Source organism: Harpia harpyja, chromosome Z (genome assembly GCF_026419915.1).
Source record: "Harpia harpyja isolate bHarHar1 chromosome Z, bHarHar1 primary haplotype, whole genome shotgun sequence".
Taxonomy (NCBI): domain Eukaryota; kingdom Metazoa; phylum Chordata; class Aves; order Accipitriformes; family Accipitridae; genus Harpia; species Harpia harpyja.
The window spans coordinates 26859608-26880699 of NC_068969.1; the positions used below are offsets into that span (position 1 = coordinate 26859608).

General features: G+C 49.2%; 1 protein-coding gene across 1 annotated transcript; it reads right to left on the bottom strand.

The window, feature by feature from the left end:
* Positions 1 to 6853: 6853 nt before the first annotated feature.
* Positions 6854 to 8929, bottom strand: TOMM5 (translocase of outer mitochondrial membrane 5). Its single transcript, XM_052777036.1, has 2 exons — positions 8714 to 8929; positions 6854 to 7346 (listed from the first exon to the last, which is right to left on the bottom strand). Exons 1-2 carry the CDS (start codon positions 8832 to 8834, stop codon positions 7312 to 7314), a joined length of 156 nt encoding a protein of 51 aa, XP_052632996.1. The 5' UTR covers positions 8835 to 8929; the 3' UTR covers positions 6854 to 7311.
* Between the last annotated feature and the right edge of the window lie 12163 nt (positions 8930 to 21092).

Consider the following 21092-nt stretch of genomic DNA (forward strand, 5'->3'; position numbering starts at 1 on the left):
CACCAGGACTGGCTGCCCTGGGTAGTGGAGGGGATTCACAGGGTCCCTGGTTTTCTTCTCCCCGGGACATATAGACATAGCCTTGGGACAGAAGGCTGTGAGCCGTGGGCAACCATTGATTCCCCACTGGCTGTTTACTCTTGTTACTGCGTCTGGCACCGGTTGTGGCCATCCCGGTTTGTGGGGTTTTAGGGCTCACTTTAGAAGCCTGTTGGTACACTCCGCAATCCCATTCGCTTGGGGGTAGTATGGGGTATGGAAAACCCGCTGCATTCCTTTGTCCCAAGCCCACTCCTGAGCCACCCCGGCAGTATAGTGGCTTCCATTGTCTGATTGGATTGATCTGGGTTTAGGCAAGCAGCTAAACCATCATTTTAACCCCTTCACCGTACTTTCCCCTGTTGCCTGAGATACAACTTCTGCTTGGGTTAGGCCCAATACTATTTCAACCCCCACCAATACATTGCATTTTCCCTCGGAAACCCAGAAAGGACCAATATAATCCACCTGCCATGCATCCCATAGTCCCTTATTGTCCCTTGGGTGTAAGGCTTGGTGCTTGAGAGGGTTGTGTTCTTCTAGCTGAGTACAGCACAGACCACACACTGAAATAATGGTATTGCACAATTTCCTGGTTCTGGACCATCCTCTACTTACTGCCTCTTTAAACAAATCTTTGCTTCCTGAGTGGCCTTGTTTTACATGCAACCATTCCAATAAGTGTTCCCATATTTCCTCTTCACCCTCTATAGTCAACCTTGCGAAGCAAATCCACCCGATTATTCAAAAGGTGAGCTGGATGGTCTCCTGTCTGGTGTGCAGCAACCCATCCTACTAAAAAGGATTTCTGTTTGGCGATGTTCAAGATTTCCTCCCATTTTTCTCGTTGCCACACACCGGTACCCAATCGCCCTTCCATTGATTTTGTTCCCAAAATGGGAGCCATTCGGTATATCCCTTAAACACAGTGTATGAATCTGTGTAAATAAACACTGGTTCTTTAGCTTCAGCCTCTTTAGTAATTACGCTCCATACAGCGTCCAATTCTCCTACCCGAGTGCTTCCCTCAACTGTCATAATTCGGTTCCCTGAATCAACATGCAGCAGGGCTATTGCTTGGCATTTCCATACCTGTCCCTCTCTTCTAGAGGATGCGTCAGTAAACCGTACGTTCTTCAGGTGGGGTTCAAACGGAGGAGCAGGTTTTATGCATGACCGAGGAGGTTCTGTGTCTGGGTGGTCAGAGGGCGGCTCTTCTATTTAGAGCGCTCTGGGTGTTCCCTCCTCTATCTGTCGTGTGTGGCAATAGCGATCGAATTGCGCGTACCACTTTCTCACTGTTTTTTTGCTGCGCAACTCCCACAGGTGGGGTGTTCCAGCCAGTACCGGTTTCAAGACCTTAAAAGGTCCTCATAGAATGATTGATTGTTGCTGTACTATTCTTTCAGCTTTCTGTAGAGCTAGGCTAACCACAAAGAGACCCTTCTCCCAAACTGAGTAACATTTTTCTGCATCTTTGAAACTGCACGAATAAAAACCCTATGGGGTAGGTCTGACCCTCCAGTTCGTGTTGCCACGTATGTATGGATAGTCTGTGAATTGCAAAACCCCACTCGATATGGAATGGATCTGTCAGGTGTATTGGCCCTAAGGCCTGATATACCCCAGCCTCAAAAATTAACAATTTTAAGGCTTCTTCGTGGATGGGAGTCCAGTCCCAAGTAGCCCTTTTGTGTGTCAAATCATAGAGGGGGCAGGCTATGATAGAAAAATTGGGAATGTGTTTCCTCCAAAACAGCAAGCCTAGGGCATGTTGCAGTTCCTTCTTATTTTCAGGCATTTTTACCTGTTTGAGAGTAGTTACAGTTCCAGGGGGAATGCACACCATTCCTCCCCTCCACCAGATACCCAGGAACTTCACCTCGGAAGATGGGAGTTAGTTATACTTTTCTGGCTGGAATTTGGAGCCCTAAATTTCCTATGTGGGTGATTATCTCTGCGTCTGTCCCACCATGGCAGCGGCAGGGCCACCAACCAGTACATTGTCGATATATTGATATACTTTCACCCCCTCTCTGTGAGTAATTTGGGCCAGTTCTTGTGCCAGCACGTAGTGAGCAATGGTTGGCGAGTGGCGATATCCCTGGGGGAGACATGTAAAAGTGAATTGCATGCCTTTCCATGTAAAGGCAAAATTATCTCTGTTTGCTTCCTGCAAGGGGACCATAAAAACCATATCTTTCACATGAACAGTTGCCAAAATTTGGTGGACTTGCTCCTGTATGGTCACAATCAATTCAGCTGTGTTAGGCACTGCAGCTGTCTAGGGGCCCGTGTTGGCATTTAGATGCCGGTAGTCAATTGTCAATCGCCACTTCCCTTTGGGTTTCTGGACTGGCTACACTGGGGAATTAAAAGGTGAGTGTGTGGGGACAATTATCCCTTGCTCTCATAGTTCAGCTATCACCGAGGTGATCCCTTCCCTTGTTCCCAGGGGCATGGTGCAGGGTTTTACACTAACAACTTTGGAGGGGGGAAGTGCAAGTGCTTGCTATAAAAGTCTCATAGAGGCAGTAGGGAGCCCAAATTTCCATTCCCTTCCTTTCAAATCCACCCAGGCTCATCCCTTTAACAGATGGAGTCCCAAGATATTCATGGGGAAGGTTCCCAAAATCATGCTAGCCTTTACTGCAGTTTTTTTTCCAGCTAACCAGCATTTAACCCAAGCCATTGGCTGTGGCTTAGTGTTTCCAAAAACATCTGTAACCCGAATCTGGTTTTTATCAGCGATTATGCCATTATGATCAGCAACATCTGCTGAGACCTGAGTGCCAGTGTCCACTGAAAATGTAACTGGGCTTTTAAAAGGGCCAAGGGGAAAGGTAATTAACAAGTCTCCCTTACTATTTTCAATAAGCCTTCTTAGGTGGACCCACTGGCCATCCCCCAGCTCACTTATTGGGGACAGCAGGTCCAGTTTCCCCACCCAAGATCAATCAAGTCCTTTTCAGGGGCAGTAGGTGCTTGAGGGACAGTTATCGCCATCTCGTTAGATTTCGATTCCGCCCCACCTTTCCCTTGGGAGGTGTCCTGGTTTCAGCTGGGATAGAGTTAACTGTCTTCCTAGTAGCTGGTACAGTGCTGTTTTGAGTTCAGAGCGAAGAATGTTGATAACACTGATGTTTTCAGTTGTTGCTCAGTAGTGTTTAGACTAATGTCAAGGATTTTTCAGCTTCTCATGCCCAGCCAGTGAGAAAGCTGGAGGGGCACAAGAAGTTGGCACAGGACACAGCCAGGGCACCTGACCCAAACTGGCCAACGGTGTATTCCATACCATGTGACGTCCCATCCAGTATAGGAACGGGGAAGTGGGGGGCAGGGATTGGCCGCTCGGGGACTGGCTGGGTGTCGGTCGGCGGGTGGTGAGCAATTGCACTGCGCATCATTTGTACATTCCAATCCTTTCATTATTGCTGTTGTCATTTTATTAGTGTTATCATTATCATTATTAGTTTCTTCTTTTCTGTTCTATTAAACCGTTCTTATCTCAACCCACGGGTTTTGCTTCTTTTCCTGATTTTCTCCCCCATCCCACTGGGTGGGGGGGGAGTGAGTGAGCAGCTGCGTGGTGTTTAGTTGCTGGCTGGGGTTAAACCACGACAGGAGGGTTGCTCTGTCCTGAGGAGTAATGTCCTCTGTTTTTTCCATGCTTGAATAAGCTTCTCTAGGGCTGAGGTGGGTAAGCCATCCATTACGCCCCGGGGAACCCCCTTCTCAAATACTTCAGCCCACAACAGATTTCTTTTTGCCCCTAGATTTCATGGCGGGGGGCGGTCCTCCCATTGTTCTATTCTATGCACAGCGGGTTTAGATTTAACTGTTCCCTCTGTGAGGCCCATCCTTCTGCCATAGTTAATCAACTCTTCTGCCAACTCTTGTGCCACTTCCCCCAGGTCATAGCTCCCCCCTGCTAGTTCAATCTTCCTCCCCTGGAGGCTAATGCATCCCACAAACGATCCTGGAGTTGGACGGCATATGGTTTTAAAGTCAGGCAAGCTTCAGATCAAGGGAGTCATCCCGTCGGGGTTGCCATTTAATAGCTTCGGGGATGGTTGCTGAGGTACTAAACGCCTATCATGCATCAACTGGAGACAAGCAGTCTTTTGCAGACTTTCGATTAAGTGGTTTATAGCTGGGGTCTCAGTACACACTGGGTCCCCTCGTTCCATAGGATCCAACCCCCCTGCCCAATATGGAACTTGCTGGGTTAAGGCCCAAGGTTCTCTCAGACTGTTGGTGGTCAAAATTACCCCAGGCCCCCAGTACCCCTGTGCCTTATCATCTGACAATAAAACCCGGTCTCCACCGGTCATTGAACCCTCCATACATATTTAGTCTTGGTTTCTTGAGCTAGACTAGTCTATTTTTCCTGGATTTTGATTGTTCAGTCACCGATTATGGTACCGTTCGATGGTAACTTGCAGGGCTCCTCCCATCTGACCATTACCAGTTGTCTCGGTCTTAACCAGAGGTCTCAATGTTGCTTCCTCATTTTTGGGGTAAAAAATTTCTCTACTCATCTCCAACTCCTTTGTCAGATACAAGGGTCTATCAGGCAATTTTGCCAATTTGTAAATCCTGGTTCACTATCTAGGGTAGAGTTAAGATCTGGTTGTTCACATATTTCTTGTTTATTCTCCTCTAGTTCTCCTTGGAGGAGAAATATGCAATTGCCTGGCCTATCAGAGACTGCAGAAAACCACAGTCACAAGAAAAAACCCAGCCATTTATTTTCTCCTATTTTAATAGGGAGATGGCTTCATCTCTCAATGTGCCTGCAAGCAACTTCCTAGAAGAGTCTTTAACAGTGCCCAACAGCCAGTTCGAACCCACTCTTGAGCAAGTACATTTCTTCAGGATCAGAGGTACGCAAAACTGTTGAAAGGTCAGCTGTGTTACACCTTAAAACGTGTTTACAAGTGGACAAAAATGGGTGCCATATATGTGATTTTAAGGATACAGTAAAGTGAAATTGGCTTGCTAGAAACCTTCACATCCCTATACTTCCTGAGGACTTGACCGCTCTACCTCTGACCCTGCACAAAGGCCCAAGACCGAAAGGGATACCAGTGTCCCATTCTCCATAGCTGGGCAGAGGATAGGTTGGCTGAGGATTCTGGCTGGCACAGGCAGAGCCAAACTCTTTAATGTATCTCATTACTCCCACCATCAACATTATAACTTCACTGCAGTTACCCGCTGCATTAATTTGTCAACTGGGTAGTATAATCCCACAATTTATTCAATTGCACTTGTTCCATTTTACAAAGGCAGCAGAGTAAATGAGTTCAGGAATATCCTTGCTTTCATTTCCCAGTAAAATCCAGAGAACTAAATAGGACTGGGTTATTTCATTTGACTGCAGTGGGCATCCAAGGCTCCAGGGTCACATGTCAGCTCTGGTAAGAAGTCTCCAAATTACTCAGTTATGCTTCCAAATTAATACCCAGTTTCCAAGCCTGCCATTCATGAACTGCACTTTCAAATCCTGCCTGTCTTGGGGATGGGTACTCAGGAGGCCTTTTTACAATAAATCAGGCCTGAAGCTAAGAGGCAATATATAGGCCTCAGTGTTTGTCCCCACTCCTCCTCTATCTGTCCCTCTTCCAGCTTCAAACCTACATATGCTTCAAGAACAGCTTTCTGCAGGCGAAGTCAAGCTCTGGCCAAAATGGAAGGGTGGAAATTTCCAAGGCTAAGTCTCTCCATTGTTTGTAATTCCTCTTTGCTGATGTGAGCCAGCAATAAAGTCTGCCCCTTCTGTCTGAACTGACATAACAATCTCTTCCCCCTTGCTTTTCATAGAAGACTTTGCGATCACAAGATTTGGCCAAGTACAACAAATATTCTACCGTGCTTCATACAGGTACTGTGCTTTCGGCCAAGGGCACAGTAAACTGGAGGAACAGATTGTTCATTCAGCTGAGCAAGCCAGCAATTGAAAAGAGCAAGCAGTGTCTTTGCTGCAAGTGGCTCTGCAGGCACTCCTGTAACACCACGTGAAAATTACTTCACGGAGTTAAGTACAAGTCTGAGAAACAAATATTTAAGTCTCTGGAGATCTGGTGTGCAGCTCATCTAAGGATATCAAGTCAAATCCTAAATCTATCTTTTAAGACTTAGGCAAACAGACAAGTAACCCATAATGGCTGAAAATCCAACTCCTGCTTTTGCAACTCAGTTCAGGGTCATCTGAAACTGATGCGTACTAGTAAGCATCAGCCCCAGAGCTTAAGAAATCCCTTTCAGAGAGGACAATCACAATCCTTTTCACAAAGCAAGCTGCTTCTCTAAGAAAATACCTCTATTTTGACATCAGTGTAAGCAGTACAAGGTAAGAATATCGTGGGCGGCCTCCGAGTAAAGCAACACTCCTGAACTACTAGAATACAGCAATTTGTCATGGTAAAAAGAGCTGTGCTGTGACCAAAATTCAGTTACTAGCTCAGAGAAGAAATACGGCATTGTTCCTGCTTTACTTTGCGTAAATTCAAGATCCAGGAGGTTCCAATTGAAGGGGAAAGTGGCACAGGCCTGCTGGATAAAGCTGAGCTGCCCTTCCCCCCTTCACTTCTCTGAGTCTTGACTACATGTTCATGTTTCACAGCTGACTTGCTATACATTTAGCAACCTGAAAAACACATCATTGCCTTGTCTTTTTCACTCTCCTTTGCTTTTCCTCAATACAAGATGACTTTAAAGGTGGAGGAGAGAGCAAGCTTAAGACAAGAGCCAGGAAAATACCAGATGACCTCTAGTTTAAGCGATGATTATTAAAAAATCACTACCAGAATTGATACAACTGCTCTTCCATTTATTTGAAATCAAACTGCTTGTGAACTGGATTCCTTAAAGATTTCATTTTTCATACAGACAGGTTCAGTAAGGTTGACAGCCATAGCGCGTGGCGGTTTAGAGGTAGCTGCATAACAAAGCAACTTGCTAGCACTTAACACTTCATACAAAATGGAGATGGACTTTTTTTTAAACAGTACAAGAAATATTCCACCACAAGTCATTGCTTGATGATACTAGAGAGTATTCTGTGACCAGAATTCACCCGCAGGAACAACAGACATCTTCCCCATAATCACAACTAGGCTATCATTCTCAGGTCAGATACGCTTAAGTGAAACATTTTAGAACCATTTAGTATTGGATGTCTGCCTCTGGCACAACGTTTACTTAACAAACAGAAGAAAGCAGCTACAGTCCATTTTATGTTTTCATATACTGAGCCTTCTTGAGTGTTCATATACTGTCCAACTTCTTCAGGATGAAAGGAGCTGAAAAGAAAATGAAGCAGCATGAACGTGACTGAAGACAACAAGAAGTCTGCAGTGAGTCTGTGATGAAACTGCAGCACATTTATGTGGCATCTAAAACATTCAGACTCTGGGTGAGATATCACCCTTCGCCTCCCACACGCTCCCTTCTCTCCCTGCATGTTTGCTTTAACAGGTGAGACAGCACGATTCAAGGGGGGAATCAGGTACGCCTGCTTGTGCTGCAGGTCAGAGGCTTGGGTGCGTTCTCGATACCACCGGGTGGTGGTGGTGGTGAGGGGGAAGAATCACCCAACAGAAGGGCATCCTGAAAGGAAAGCTGCAAGCCTCTGATGCAATGCACTAAAGCGCTGCCTAAGAGACAGACGGCACGGCCCTTTTTCTTTCATGCGCTAGAAAAGTACAGAAGCACTGTTGTTGCAAATATTCTGGTAAAGAAATCAGAATTTAATCACATAGAAGAGTTAGGTTTGATTAAGAAGTAAGATTGTGAAGCATAATGTATAGGATTGTTAAGTTTGAAATGTAGCCACAGAAACTTTAGGAACTGTGTTATGTGTGACTATAGGAACCTTAACATTGTTAAAGTTTGAAATAGCTAACCATAGAAACCTCACCAGGAAGTTACTGGTTTTTCTATGTTTTGTTTCAAGAAACTAAGGAAACCGTCATGGACACCAGTTTGCTGCTTGGAAACCCCCTTACCCTTCCCATCTCAATTTGAGTATCAAAGATTCCAATCAGTAGAGCTAAGTGTAACTGACCAATGATTGTTTTTTAAATAAGAATATTGATAAGGTTATATAATCAAAGGACCAATCATTATAAAGGTTAAGTTTAAGAGCGAGCATAGTATGCATTTTTATGTAAAGAGCTTATGTAACAATGACCTGACAGAAAAAATCTGTAAAAACTGATGGATTTTGATACTAAGTTGCACACGCTTTTGGACGAGCGATCCCCCGTGTCCCCAGCGCTGCAATAAACGAACTGCCTGCTTCTTAACTTCTCATTGCTGTTAAGCAGTTTTATTCCGGATTTCGGTAACACTGTTGCTCGCCAGAACCCAGCACTTCAGCCGCCTCAGGCCCCCGCCGGCGCTCTGGAAGCTCCGCTGGGATGCCGAACCTCACCCGCTCCCCCCGGGGACGCGTTCAGCCACCGGGGACTCGAAGCCCAGCGCCGATCAGACGAGACTCTCCCCCACAGCCCCACGGGCAGTCACCAGGCTGCCCGAGGCAAAGACATCCCTACGAAACGCCAACAGGCGACCCCCGGCCGGGCCTTCCCGGTGGGCGCAGGCCCCGGGCCAGCACCGGACGCCGCTTCGCTCCGCGCAGGCGGCCCGCTCCGCTCCGAACACTTACTGATCCGCAGCAGCGCGACGTAGATGAGGAAGTTGCGGACAGAGGTGAGGACGTCGCGGCGCATCTTCCGCTTCAGTTCCTCTGGGTCCATCTTCGGCCCTAGGCCCTCGATGCGGAACATGCCGCCGGCCCCCCGCGGAAAGGCCGCACCGGCGCTACTACGGCTACCGAGGAGGGACACACGTGGCGGCGGCAGGGGAGGCCGCGTCACGTGACGGGGGAGGCGGGCGGGGTCTACGGCGGCCGCGCATGAACAAGGCGGGGCGGCGAAGCCGCGGCCTTCAGTGGGGAGCTGGGGTCCGCCCCGGTCCCGGTCTGGAATGAGTTGGGGGGGCTGGAACTTGCTCCCGCCCCCGAGGGTGGGCTGGTCGAGGGGTCCTGGGAAGGGGAGTGCTCCATCGGCCTAGCAGGCGCAGGGAGGGTCGCTGCGGTGGGGCCTGCGGCGCCGGTGGGGCCTGCGGCGCCGGTGGGGCCTGCGGCGCCGGTGGGGCCTGCGGCGCCGGTGGGGCCTGCGGCGCCGGTGGGGCCTGCGGCGCCGGTGGGGCCTGCGGCGCCGGTGGGGCGAGGCAGCCTCTCAGAAACGTGGCCCGCGATTTGAACTGCGGTTTGCCCCGAGCCGCCTTCCCTCCGCCCGGAGGGGACGTGGCGGCGGCTTTACCCGCCGGCAGCAGGGCCGGCCTGGCCCCGGAGAGGGCAGAGCTGTGGCAAGGGGGCCTGGGGTTTGCAGCCTGCCTTTTCTGAGGGTTGCTGGCCGTGGTTGCACCGGCTTGTGCCAGGCGGAAAGCACGGACGGGTCTGACCGGGGAGTGGGGAGCTCAGGGCGGGGTCCCCGCAGACAGAGTTTCTCTGTGATACCGAAAAGCCAGTCAAAGAAACTCTCTAAGACTCGTTTTGGAGTTTTAGAAAGCAGGGATTCTTTACTGCAGCGCTGGGTGCACGGGGGATAATTCCACCTAGCGTGCATACCACAGCTTTAGCACTAACAGGTTATATAGAATAACTAATTGCATATTAATCAGATCAGTATACATAAAAATGATTGCAACTGATTATCATAGTACTGCCTACATCCAATCGTGCACAATAAAGGATCCATTTGAGTCAAAGGGCTGCTTTTGCGACCACCAACCCATTTGAAGTTCTTGCTGGCTGTCCTTGAAGTCTTTATTCTTGTCCTTGTTCTTTGATCTTGAAGCTTAACGCAGTTTCAATCACACGTGGTCAGTTTCAACATTTTTCTCATCTAGCGTACAGGAACATCTAGTCATAAGCGCAAAGAACTGCAAAACTTACGAATAATTACTAGTTAATCACTTGACTAGACTTTGTAATTATCTCCCTGGTTACCCTTTGTCTGTTGTTTCAACCGTAATGTTAATATATGATCATTTATCAAATCTCACTTTTACAGTCACCTAGCAGCAAACCAGTTTTCATAGAAGGTACAAAATATTAAAACATAAAAGTTTGAACAAACCACACGAAATGTATGGACATATGCTATCATCTGGTCCTGGCAACAGCAGTGTGTGCCTGTTTTGCTCCTGCCGGGTTGCAGACAGTAGTGTGCTGTTTCTCGTGGTGAAGAGGGCAGAGATGGGTCTGTGATGGGGAGCTGCGCCACCTGAGTCGCCACTGCTCCAGGGCTGGAAGGCAGCTCTCTTCACTCTGGGGTTAAGACTACAGCAAAGCAGCCTAGAAGCTGCCTGCTCCAGTTGCCCCGTGGGTCAGGGAGCCTTTTTGCAGGCAGCACACGGGCATCAGTGCATGGAACAGGAGTTCTGGTTAAGCATAGCTGTCGTGGAGGAGACTCATGCAGACTACCAGGAACCTCTCCTCAGCCCAGTGCCTTCCTTTAGAAGGTAGATAGTAGGGAGCAGATGTAGAACAGCCCTGCATAGTAAGGCACAGAGAAATGGTACAATGCCTGTCAACTTTGTTGCAAGTAATAGTGCTTGGAAGGTGTTACTGACAAGGTCTGTGACTAATGATGGTCCCGAGGAGCTGGAGTTACGTCTGAGCAATGGGTACTACATGCGCGTCTTGGGGATGGCAACACATCATATGGCTCTGTCTAGGGGAGGTGGACACAGATGAAGCAGAGCCTGCTTTTGCGGATTATGCCTCATGACACTTCAAAGCATGTAAGAGCACAACAGCCTCAAACTCAGCAGCTCTGGCCGTGCCGTCACATCCTCTGCTGCAAACCCTGCTGGCTTCCCAGTCTGTGTGGTACTACTGTGTGAGGTGTGCATGAGAATGTAGTCCTGAAGAGCAAGCTAGTCTCAGTGTGCTTGATCACTGGGGAGAGAGGGTTATAGCCGCACCGGACAGGAGCAGAGGTTGCCTTGCTGGACCCTCTGGACTCTTCCGAGTGCCTTCATTCTGGATAACCTATTCACAATGGGACTTAATAGATGCCTGTTTTTCTCTAATTGCAGTAAAGAATTGATGTGACTGTGAATCAATGTGCATCTGGCTCTGCTAGCTTTCCCGAATCATGCACTGTCTCCTAAACTACGCACCATTGCCTTTGGTACCACTGCTGATCTGCAGTTTGTTACTGACTTGTCTGTGCTGCTTTGTTTAGTACACAGGAGCCTTCACCCCAGCGCAGAACCCATTATGCAGGGCCTTGTACAAAGGCAACTTGTACTTGACTTGTTCCCAAACAAGTCCAGGGAGACCGTCAGAGGCCAGTAATATGTAACAGGTTCAAAGAGACTGAGAGGGCCAGTGATCCTGGCTTTGGAGAGGCCCCTTGCCAACCACAAAGCCCCCTCTTCAGGAGCTGGAGGTCACGGGCAGCTGAGCGGTGGATGAGTTTCAGTCAGGATAATGGATGACTATGAATGCTGACTTGAATTTTCCCCTTTTTTAGGGAGAGGAGCTGGTTCAGGCCTGAGACCAGGCTTACCCAGAGAACTGTGTACGCAGCCCTCAGTCCTCACCCTTGAGCTCCGTCTGCACCATACAGGCTTCAGCCAGCCAAGCCCTACGTTTCCTGCCCGTGGCAGGCAGCCAGCAGTGCTTTCAGACGTGCTCCTGAAATGCCAGGAATACTGGCAGAGATGGACACAGGTGCTAGTGATGCCTGGAGAGGACCAAGCAAGCAGGCAGTGTCTTGTGGCTCTCCCCACCACCCCCACAAGACATCTGGGTTCCGCAGCCCACCCTGCTCTGCCTATGCTCCTTGGGATCAGGCAATGCACAGTAGGCAGATAATTTAAAAAAACGGATTTCTCTCAGCTAAGCTGCCTATGACCTGAGGCAAAGCCAATTACAGAGCAGCTGCTTTCATCATGCCAGAGATTAATGGGGCTAATTGCATCTCCCACTGGCTGGAGGAGGTTTTCTTCTTTTCTGTGCTACCTCAAAGGCCCTCCCTAACTTTAGAAAGGATGGCCAAGGAGGAGTATTCCCAAACCACCCTGCTCCCAGCACATTTGCAGGACATTCGATCCCAATCCCCAGTGCAAATGCAGGGGCAACCTCTTCTGGTCACAGAAGTTGTAAGACTGCCTTCCTGACAGCAAGGACCTGCAGAAAAATACAATAGAGCTGCCCAGATCTGCAGCTGATATAAACTAGCTTTGTTCTGCTGGCTTCCACGAAATCTCATTGATTTAGTCGAGGTTTCATTCTGAATGGTGGGTTCCTCTGGTCTTTGGTAGCAGAAACAGACTGGCAGGTCCCAATCCCATCTTGGCAGAAAAGCAAGGAGTCTCATCCTGCATTTCAAGACTGTTGGTCTTCCCAGTCTTGGTTTGTATTTGAAAAGCAGAAGTGATGCTGTTTTCCCAAGTGTTGCTCTGGAGAAGATAAAGGAACTTGGGCAAAGCTGAATCAAACATGACACAACATTGAAAAGAGACTGGAGCAAGGAGAAGGCAAAAAAAATGCTGTTAAGGAGCAACGTGAGTGAGGACTCTGCCAGGACATTAACTGGCAAGTTGTTGCCACAAGTTGTTTCACTGGAGCCACCCCATTCTCCTTGTCATTTTGTGAGAGTGGGGATAAGAAACATTTCCTTTGGGAGACATCCACATTGGATAGGCAGGAGAGTTCAGGTGTGGAGTGACTGGCAAGGAACAGAAGGCATTGGCTTTGGGTTTTGATGGCAGCATCAACAACTTCCTGAGCTGTCCTTGAAATGTTTCTGGCAATTTTCCAAAATTCCCTCAAACCTCCAAATTGCGCAGTTTTTACAGCTCATACCATGTTCTTGGTTTTACTCAGTCCTGTAATTACATGAGAATTTTACTTTTCATTTCCTGGAGCTACAGGCAGAGATTACTAGCCATTGACTGGGCACTCGCTTGAGGTTAAGGTCTCTGAACAGAACGTGGACAACTGCACGACATGGTATGTGAAAGGGCTGCATATGGCAGGTAATGGTGTGAAAAGCTGACAAAAGTTGCAGGTAATGCCACAGGGGACAGCTGGATCTCCCAAGTGGTTATGGAGCAGTCATGTGAGGAAAGGCCAGACTTCAGAGATATCTGGAGAGAAGCACCGGGGTCCTTCTGGGGCAAGACCAGCAGTTCCTCAGTAACTGTGTCAGTAACAGCACATAATGCCAAGATTACCTAGGTAACAGCATCAGAAATACCAAACTGGACACAGATGTTAAACCCCCCCCCACTATACCAATGGGTAGAAAATAGTGGGCAGCCACTTGTTGCTTGGGAGGACACTGGGACAAACAAAAGAAGTACAAGGATTGCGAAAAGGAAGGTCAAGAAACAGGAAAAGGGAGTACCAAGGTGCACAAATGTTGTGACCAGTGCTGCATGGAGAGAGTAGGCAAGCAGCCCCATGTGTGATCACCTTTACTAGCACAGAATCTTAAACCAAACCTGTTGTTTTGGCCCATAGGATGCATATCAAACCTACTGTCCTGGTCAGGAGGATGAAGGGGAAGGCACGTTGTTCACCCTAACAGACTAGAGAACACCCAGGTGAATGGATTGAACTTCCTGGTATTACCACGTAGATGCATCTTCTAGGTGTGTTGGCTTTGGCAGCTACCTATCACTTCCCAATGTTGTTTAAAACCAGGTTCAGCTTTTTCTAGCCTTGCTGAGAAAAGATTGACAAGGTGACACAGAATATTAATTTGCCTTGGTTTACATACCAATCTGGCAAGGAAACCAGTTCACTCCACATGTCAACCAGCTAAGGTCCACGTAAGCCAAGGTGCATTTCATATAGCAGGGATAGCCATTGTCTGGCTGCCTCTTTACCCCAATGGCAAAATCACCAAGGAGCAGATCCAGGTCCAGGCATCCCCCTGCATGCACAATAAATAAGCAACATACCCTTGTGCCTGGGATTTGGATGACTTGTTTGTGCCTCAGAGAGGAGTTTTGGTTCTGGCTTCTTCTTGCCATTGCTGTGGGTGGGTGGGTGGAAGCTGTCAAGAAAACTGCAGGATCTGAGTGCACACAAGCTCTACAGGCCAAGGAACGGAGACTCCAGGTGAAAGTAGCAGGGCTGCATGCTGGGTGGGAATGCAGAGAAGATGGGCTGGCTGGGCAGGACTGCCTGGGGACCTGAGCTAGGACACGCTAGTGAAAACTCAGACTTCTTGCCCCAGGGATTCTCCCTCTCCTGTGAAGTGCTGGCACTGGCACTGGGGTAGGACACAGCTATTGCAGAGGGCAGGCAAGAAATAGTGCTCAGAAATTAAGTCTGCCCTGATTGCCCTTTTTGAGACCTCAGGCAGGTTTGTGGGGGAAAGGAACTCACCAAGATGGCTTGGTCCTCCTCGATGAACATGTTTTGTGAAGTGGCCCTCCATACACCGTTTTGGGGTGTTTCTCCAGGGCTGCTAACACATCATGGAGATGGCTTATCCATCTGATGATGATCTGGCCAGCTGAAAGCACAGCATGCCTTTCCTTTAGGCAAGGCAGCATTAGCCTGCCCTGGCCCCTTGAGCATCTACCAGTAAGATTCAGAGAAGTGCCAGAAACCTTCTCTTCTGGAACTGGATCAGGACGTTTATCACTGATGCATATCAAAGGCATTTTAGAGGCCCAGGGGAAGCCTTGCAGAAGCACTAGGGGGAGGCAACATAGACAGTGCTGGAGCCTTCGTGCTACCTACCACATTGACCCTTTCACCCCCTCAAAAGAATCAATATTGATATATACACTAATGGCAGCATTTGCCTTTGTGCAAAAAAAAGACTTTGTCTTTGTCTGGCCAGTAAATTTCAGCTTGCCATTCTGTAGTCTCTTTCTATGGGCTCCACACAGTTGGTCAGACTGTACAAAGATACATTTTCTGCGCTTCATCAAACCAGCCTGAAAAGAAAATTAAAGTGACTGCCAATTCAAGCTGAAGGGAGAGTTCCCACCCACCCCACTGATGCCTTCCAGCTTCTCAGGCATGGTGTAGAGGGTGATGCCATCTCTCCTAGTGCATGGGTGCACAAACAGTGTGCGTGGCCCTTGCTGCTGGAGTCTGATGCTCAGTGCATTGGTCCCCCAGTGCCTTGCAGCTGGAGCATTCATACTCACTGCTTTCAGTTCAGCTGGTCTAAAACCAGATGTGGCTAAAGACCAGAAGTATGTTGAGTCTAGGACTCACACATCTACTGCAGGCAGTGCTGCACAGGCACATGAGAAGATACAGGTATCTAACCCAGGCTTAACTGGGGCAAAGAGTGTCTGAGTTAGCCTGGCTTAGACTGGTTCATTTAATGAAAGGCAGGTCTCCCTCATAAAGGAGAATGCTCTGGCAGACCATCCCAAACAGGACTGCCCTGGCAGTATTGCTTGTGGAGCATGGTCTGCCATTTCAGTCCACAGGCTGTTTTCTTTTGGGACATTCACTAGTGAACAGCTTTCCTCTTTATTTCCTGTGTTTTCCAGCCTGAATCTGCAGCCTCTGGTGTGAAGGTCAGAAAAGAAGACAAGGGCTGTTATATAGGATTCTGCAGGTTTCCAGCAAGTTTGTCTACTCAGATGGTGCACAGCTAAATGCAGCTATTGTACATGGTGTCTGGGGCAGCTGTACAGCAAGATGAGTGCCCATTGCTCACTCATTAGTCATACTGTTCAGGGCTATGGTAACAGACACCCAGAGATGGTGTGGTCTTCTGTCCATTCATCCCCTCTCTTCAGTTCTGAGGCAGGTAATATCATCCCCATCTCACTGGAGAGAAAAAGTCTGCGAGATAGGCACCTGACTATAGAGTTAGAGCTCTGCCTCTGACTTCAGCAGGTCTGAAGTCTTTTCCTTTCAACTAATTCCAGACAGAAGCTCTGGCATGGATTGCAGCTAATGGCAGCTACTTAGGCCAGGAAAGTCAATAGTGCCAATCACACCTTTCCAGCAGGGCTCTTGGTGATTGTACAAGGGGGAAGACTCTCTGGCACAGATAACTTCATTGAATGACAGACTCCAAAATGGAAACGGCATCTACTCCTTCTAACACTGCTGTAGCAGAGCTGTCGGCTGGATGGCTAATCAAAAGGGGAAGCAAAGGGGCAAAACCACAGCAGAGCAGACACTCCAACCATGTAAAGCCACATAGCGCTGCTAAAACACAGCAGAACAACTCCAGGGCAGGAAGACTCATGCCCTTACATCACCTCTGCGTTGCTGTGGGCAGAGTGAAAAGGCACAGCGAAAAGGCACAGCGGGGCCCAGAGAGACGGACTGTGAAGAGTCAGTGCCAACCATACGAATGGCTGAGTTCTTAGAGCACTTTGGACTCAAAGTCTCCCACTTCATGGCAGTGTCGTGCTTCTACCCAGCTCCCTGATCCCCTTTGCTCTGGGTCATATCTCCCAGGAGCCTCACCAGCTACATCTTGCTTGGTGGGGACCTGGGACAGGAGGACGGTCCCTGATGTGTAGCAGGAAAAGAAGGAGCAGCAGGACAGTGCTTACTCAGGTCTGGCCTCTGCCCTGGGACCCATGCATGCTCACCACATGTCTGGACACCCGGGGCTCAGCCCCTCAGGGGCCAGACTGTGACACAGAAAAGCAGCCCTGTGGTTTTCTGTGATAGGATTTCCTCTACTGTCAGAGGTCACCATCCCACCATGCATTCCCAGGCCAGCAGCCTGCCAGCCCTGTCCAGGTGATGGCATCTCAGTGTACGACGATGTGGCTTTAGTCCATCCCTTTCCTCACTGCCTGCGTTGGCAGACAGTTTAGCGCTCAGGCAGCAGAGCTCAGTTTGCTCCTCCCAGAGGTAGCGCACCTGCGGCAAGGGGTTCTTCTGCTTCCTCTGTCACCTCCGTATGCAATATTCAGGCTCCCTCTGGCTCTTCTCTGAAAGCCTGAAGCTGTACCAGTGGTGGTTGCTCCCCAGGGCTGGAAGGAGACCGGCACAGCAGCCTCAAGCTGCAGCATGGAGGGGGCTAGTGGCAATGCTCCAGCCTCCCCTGTCTGCTTCTGCCAGACTGCTGGAACTGGCTCACCAGTGAAGAAATCATCTTTGCTCCCTGTCAGGGGAGGCTGGATCCAGTAGCCCAAGAGAGGTGAGGCTGCTGCACGCAGGAGCGAGGCTGAGCAGGTATTACCAGAAAGCGCATGCACACACATGCACACCCTTACAGTACACAGGTACACATATATACATGGCTGACCACATACGTCAACACAGACGGACACCCTAAGCACTCACTCAAATGCAGACAGAACAAGCAGCCTCAACCTGCTCCCCTTTCTGGCCTGAGACCACCATGAAAACACATTGTCATGCTTTAACCCCAGCCAGCAACTAAGCAGCCAGCAGCCGCTTGCTCACTCCACCCACCCGCCGCCCAGTGGGGTGGGGGAGAGAATCGGGAAAAAAAAGTAAAACTCGTGGGTTGAGATAAAGACAGTTTACTAGGACAAAAAAGGAAGGGAAAATAATACTACTAATAAGAAGAGAATATACAAAACAAGTGATGCACAATACAATTGCTCACCACATGCTGACCGGCGCCCAGCCAATCCCGGAGCCACGGTGCCCCCAGGCCAACTCCCTCCAGTTTATATACTGGGCATGATGTAATATGGTTTGGAATACCCCTTTGGCTTGTTTGGGTCAGCTGTCCTTGCTGTGTCCCCTCCCAGTTTCTTGTGCACTCCCAGCCTCTGCTGGCAGGGTAGTATGAAAAGCTGAAAAGTCCTTGACTCTAGTATAAACACTGCTTAGCAACAACTGAAAACATCAGCGTGTTATTAATATTATTCTCATTCTAAATCAAAACCACAGCATTATACCAGCTACTAAGAAGAAAATTAACTTTATTCCAGCCAAAACCAGGACACGCATGCACACTGTAGAGAGTACCTCAGAAAAACCACTAGAAGTGGAGTTGAGTAAGGTGGCAGGACAGACTGCACTGACCCAGCAGGGCACGGCCAGACAAACATCCTGATCGGAAAACCATTTATATGCTGCCAGCCCTTTTCATCCCCTTATCCCTCTGTTTTCCCATGTTTGTTCTCCCCAAACCATGGCAATGCCTGCATTTCCCCACATTTGGTTCCTCCCCTGGGCATCCTGTAATAAGCCACCCTGGAATGCTTAAATGCAATCCCGGAATGCTCTTCCCCTGCACCCTGTAGTATCTCCTGTACCCCTGGGTCTGTGAGGTGCTCGGGAGAGGGTGGGTGTCCACCAGCCCATGGGGCTGAGCTCCCCTGGCACTGGGAGGAACTGGGCAGGGGCTCATGGCTCTGAGGGTGTCACTGGGGATCTCCTGTGGCTCAGGGCTCTTCTTGTGTCTGCAGATGAGATTTTCATCACCAAAGTTACCATTCCCGAGCTGTGATCTTTCTTCTCTGAGAGAGACAATACTGAAAGCAGTGTTATTTGACCAGTCATACTGGAATCTGCCTCCGTCAGCTCATGTGAGGCCAGATAGTTTAAAATCACTCACCAGTTCTCAATTCAGGCATCCCAGGGATGTCCCCAACACTCCAGGTCTGTTTTATCACCTTTCAGCCAGTCCTGTTGTTCTGCTGTGGTCTGGGACTACAGCCCAAAGGGCTCAGGGTACCCTGGCACTCCTGGCGCTCCAGGGGAAAATTTCTTTTCCTGCTGTTTCCCCTTAACCTTGGGAGGAGCAGAATGTGGCCCTGCCAACAAATGGCCCTGCCACTCATGGAGCTGCACAAGCTGCTGCCTGAGCCCCTGTGCTGCTTTGTACACTCAGGTGGTGAAACCAGCCCTGAAAGCGAATTCAGAAGCAAAAAAAAAAATGGTAAAAAGCAACAGCAGAGGCAAATATTTCAGACTTGCCATCCACTTACTTGTGATCTGGGATAGGGAGAGACGGAGCTAACAGGAAATGTGATTCCCCCCAAAACTGTGACACATAACCACAGTGTGTTCTGCCCATGCACCAGGTGGTTGAACATGCGTTCTGATGTCTTCAAAAGGTTTAATGCACTGACCTTTATGATGAAGAGAACCAGAAAGGAGACATCATTTCTATAATTTGTCTGTATCACTTTAAGAAGCAATTGCTACTCTAAGTAGAATTAGAGCATGTAGCAGATTATTATGCTACCTGTCTGCACTATTTGAGTGAATTTGAACTGTCAGGAGAAACATTTTCTGGTCACTTACATAATTAACAGAAGTATTTCTCTTATCACACTGTCTCCTTTTTGCCTTCTAGCACAGACAAAAAAATCGTGGGTTCCTTTTTGAGGTCTTTGTTGTTGAAACAAAGATGTAAGAAGGAAAGACAGAAGTTTCAAGGGCTGTGTAGTTTGCCTCTCATGTATATGAGCTTTTCTGCTTCATGGGTTCATTTGTCTATTCCTTGCTAAGGGATCTGAAAGTGTTTCCTTAGGAACAGCTTGGTGAGTGGTGCCTGCGCAGCAGGCTTTAGAGCTTCTCAGCACTGTCTCTTGGCCTGGTTTGCTGTCCACACTTAAGAAGCCGGCTATTAGCAAGAGCATCAGGGTGAGTAGTAAACAGGCAGGACATGCGCTTCTTAAGCACACAGAGGCAGGCACTCTACATGAGAGATTTAGAGAGATGCCCTGCCTCAACCTACAGCCTGGCCTGCCAGACAGGTCTTCCCACTGGGGAAAGAAAGCTGGTGCACACGGGAAGGCTTGGACAGACACATGCCTTCCTCATGTGTGCCATTTCTCTGGATAGACTCCAGTACAACCACCTCTGCAACACATCTTTCTCACCTCTTTTGTCTTTCGAGCTGCTCTGTCTTCCTCTGGTCACACAAGCCATGTTGTGTTTTAAGAGAGTATCCTGGGCAGCAGAAAAAGAAGCGTGGCCAGCAGGTCGAGGGAGGTGATTCTGCCCCTCTACTCCACTCTGGTGAGACCCCACCTGCAGTACTGTGTCCAGCTCTGGGGTCCCCAGTACAGGAAAGGCATGGACCTGTTGGAGTGGGTCCAGAGGAGAGACACCAAAATGATCAGAGGGATGGAACACCTCTCCTGTGAGGAAAGCTGAGAGAGTTGTGGTTGTTCAGCCTGGAGAAGAGAAGGCTCCAGTGAGACCTTACTGCAGCATTTCAGAACTTAAAGGGGGCTGTCGTGGTTTAAGCCTAGCTAGCAACAAAGCACCATGAAACTGCTCACTCATTCCTCCCACCCCAGCCCCAGTGGGATGATGATGAGAAAATATAAGGAAATGCTCGTGGGTCACGACAAGGACAGGGAGGGATCACTCACCACTTACGGTCACGGCCAAAAGACAGACTCAACCTGGGGAAAAAACAAAATCAATTTAATTTGCTGCCAATAAAATCAAACCAAGGATAATAAGAAGTAAACCCAAATCTTAAAACACCTTCCCCCTACTCCTCCCTCCTTCCCCGCTCAACCCCACTCCCGATTTCTCCACCTCCACCCCCTCAGCAGCACAGGGGGACGGGGAATGGAGGTTGGGGTCAGTTCATCACATGTTGTCTCTGCCGCTCCTTCCTCCTCAGGGGGAGGACTCCTCACTCTTCCCCTGCTCCAGCGTGGGGTCTCTCCCATGGGAGGCAGTCCTTCACAGACTTCTCCGGCATGGGTCCTCCCCACGGGCTGCAGTCCTTCAGGAACAGACTGCTCCAGCGCAGGCTTTCCCATGGAGTCCCGGCCATCTTGGGGGGCATCCCCCTGCTCCGGCGTGGGGTCCTCCCTGGGCTGCAGATGGGCATCTGCTTCCCCGCTCCCCTCCATGGGCTGGGGGGCGGACAGCCTGCCGCCTCACCATGGGCTGCAGGGGCATCCCCTCCTCCAGTGGTCCTCCTCCCCCTCCTTCTTCACTGCCCTCGGTGTCTGCAGAGGGGTTCCTCTCACATCCCAATCTCCTCCTCCGCTGCAGGTTCCCCTTCTTAAATATGTTATCCCAGAAGCACTACCACTGTTGCTGATTGGGTTGCACTTGACCAGAGGTG

Coding starts and splice junctions, on each gene's coding strand:
- TOMM5 (XM_052777036.1), bottom strand. CDS start 8,834: ATGTTCCGCATCGAGGGCCTAGGGCCGAAGATGGACCCAGAGGAACTG. Junction 7,347..8,713: donor CGTCGCGCTGCTGCGGATCA/GTAAGTGTTCGG, acceptor TTTTCTTTTCAG/CTCCTTTCATCCTGAAGAAG.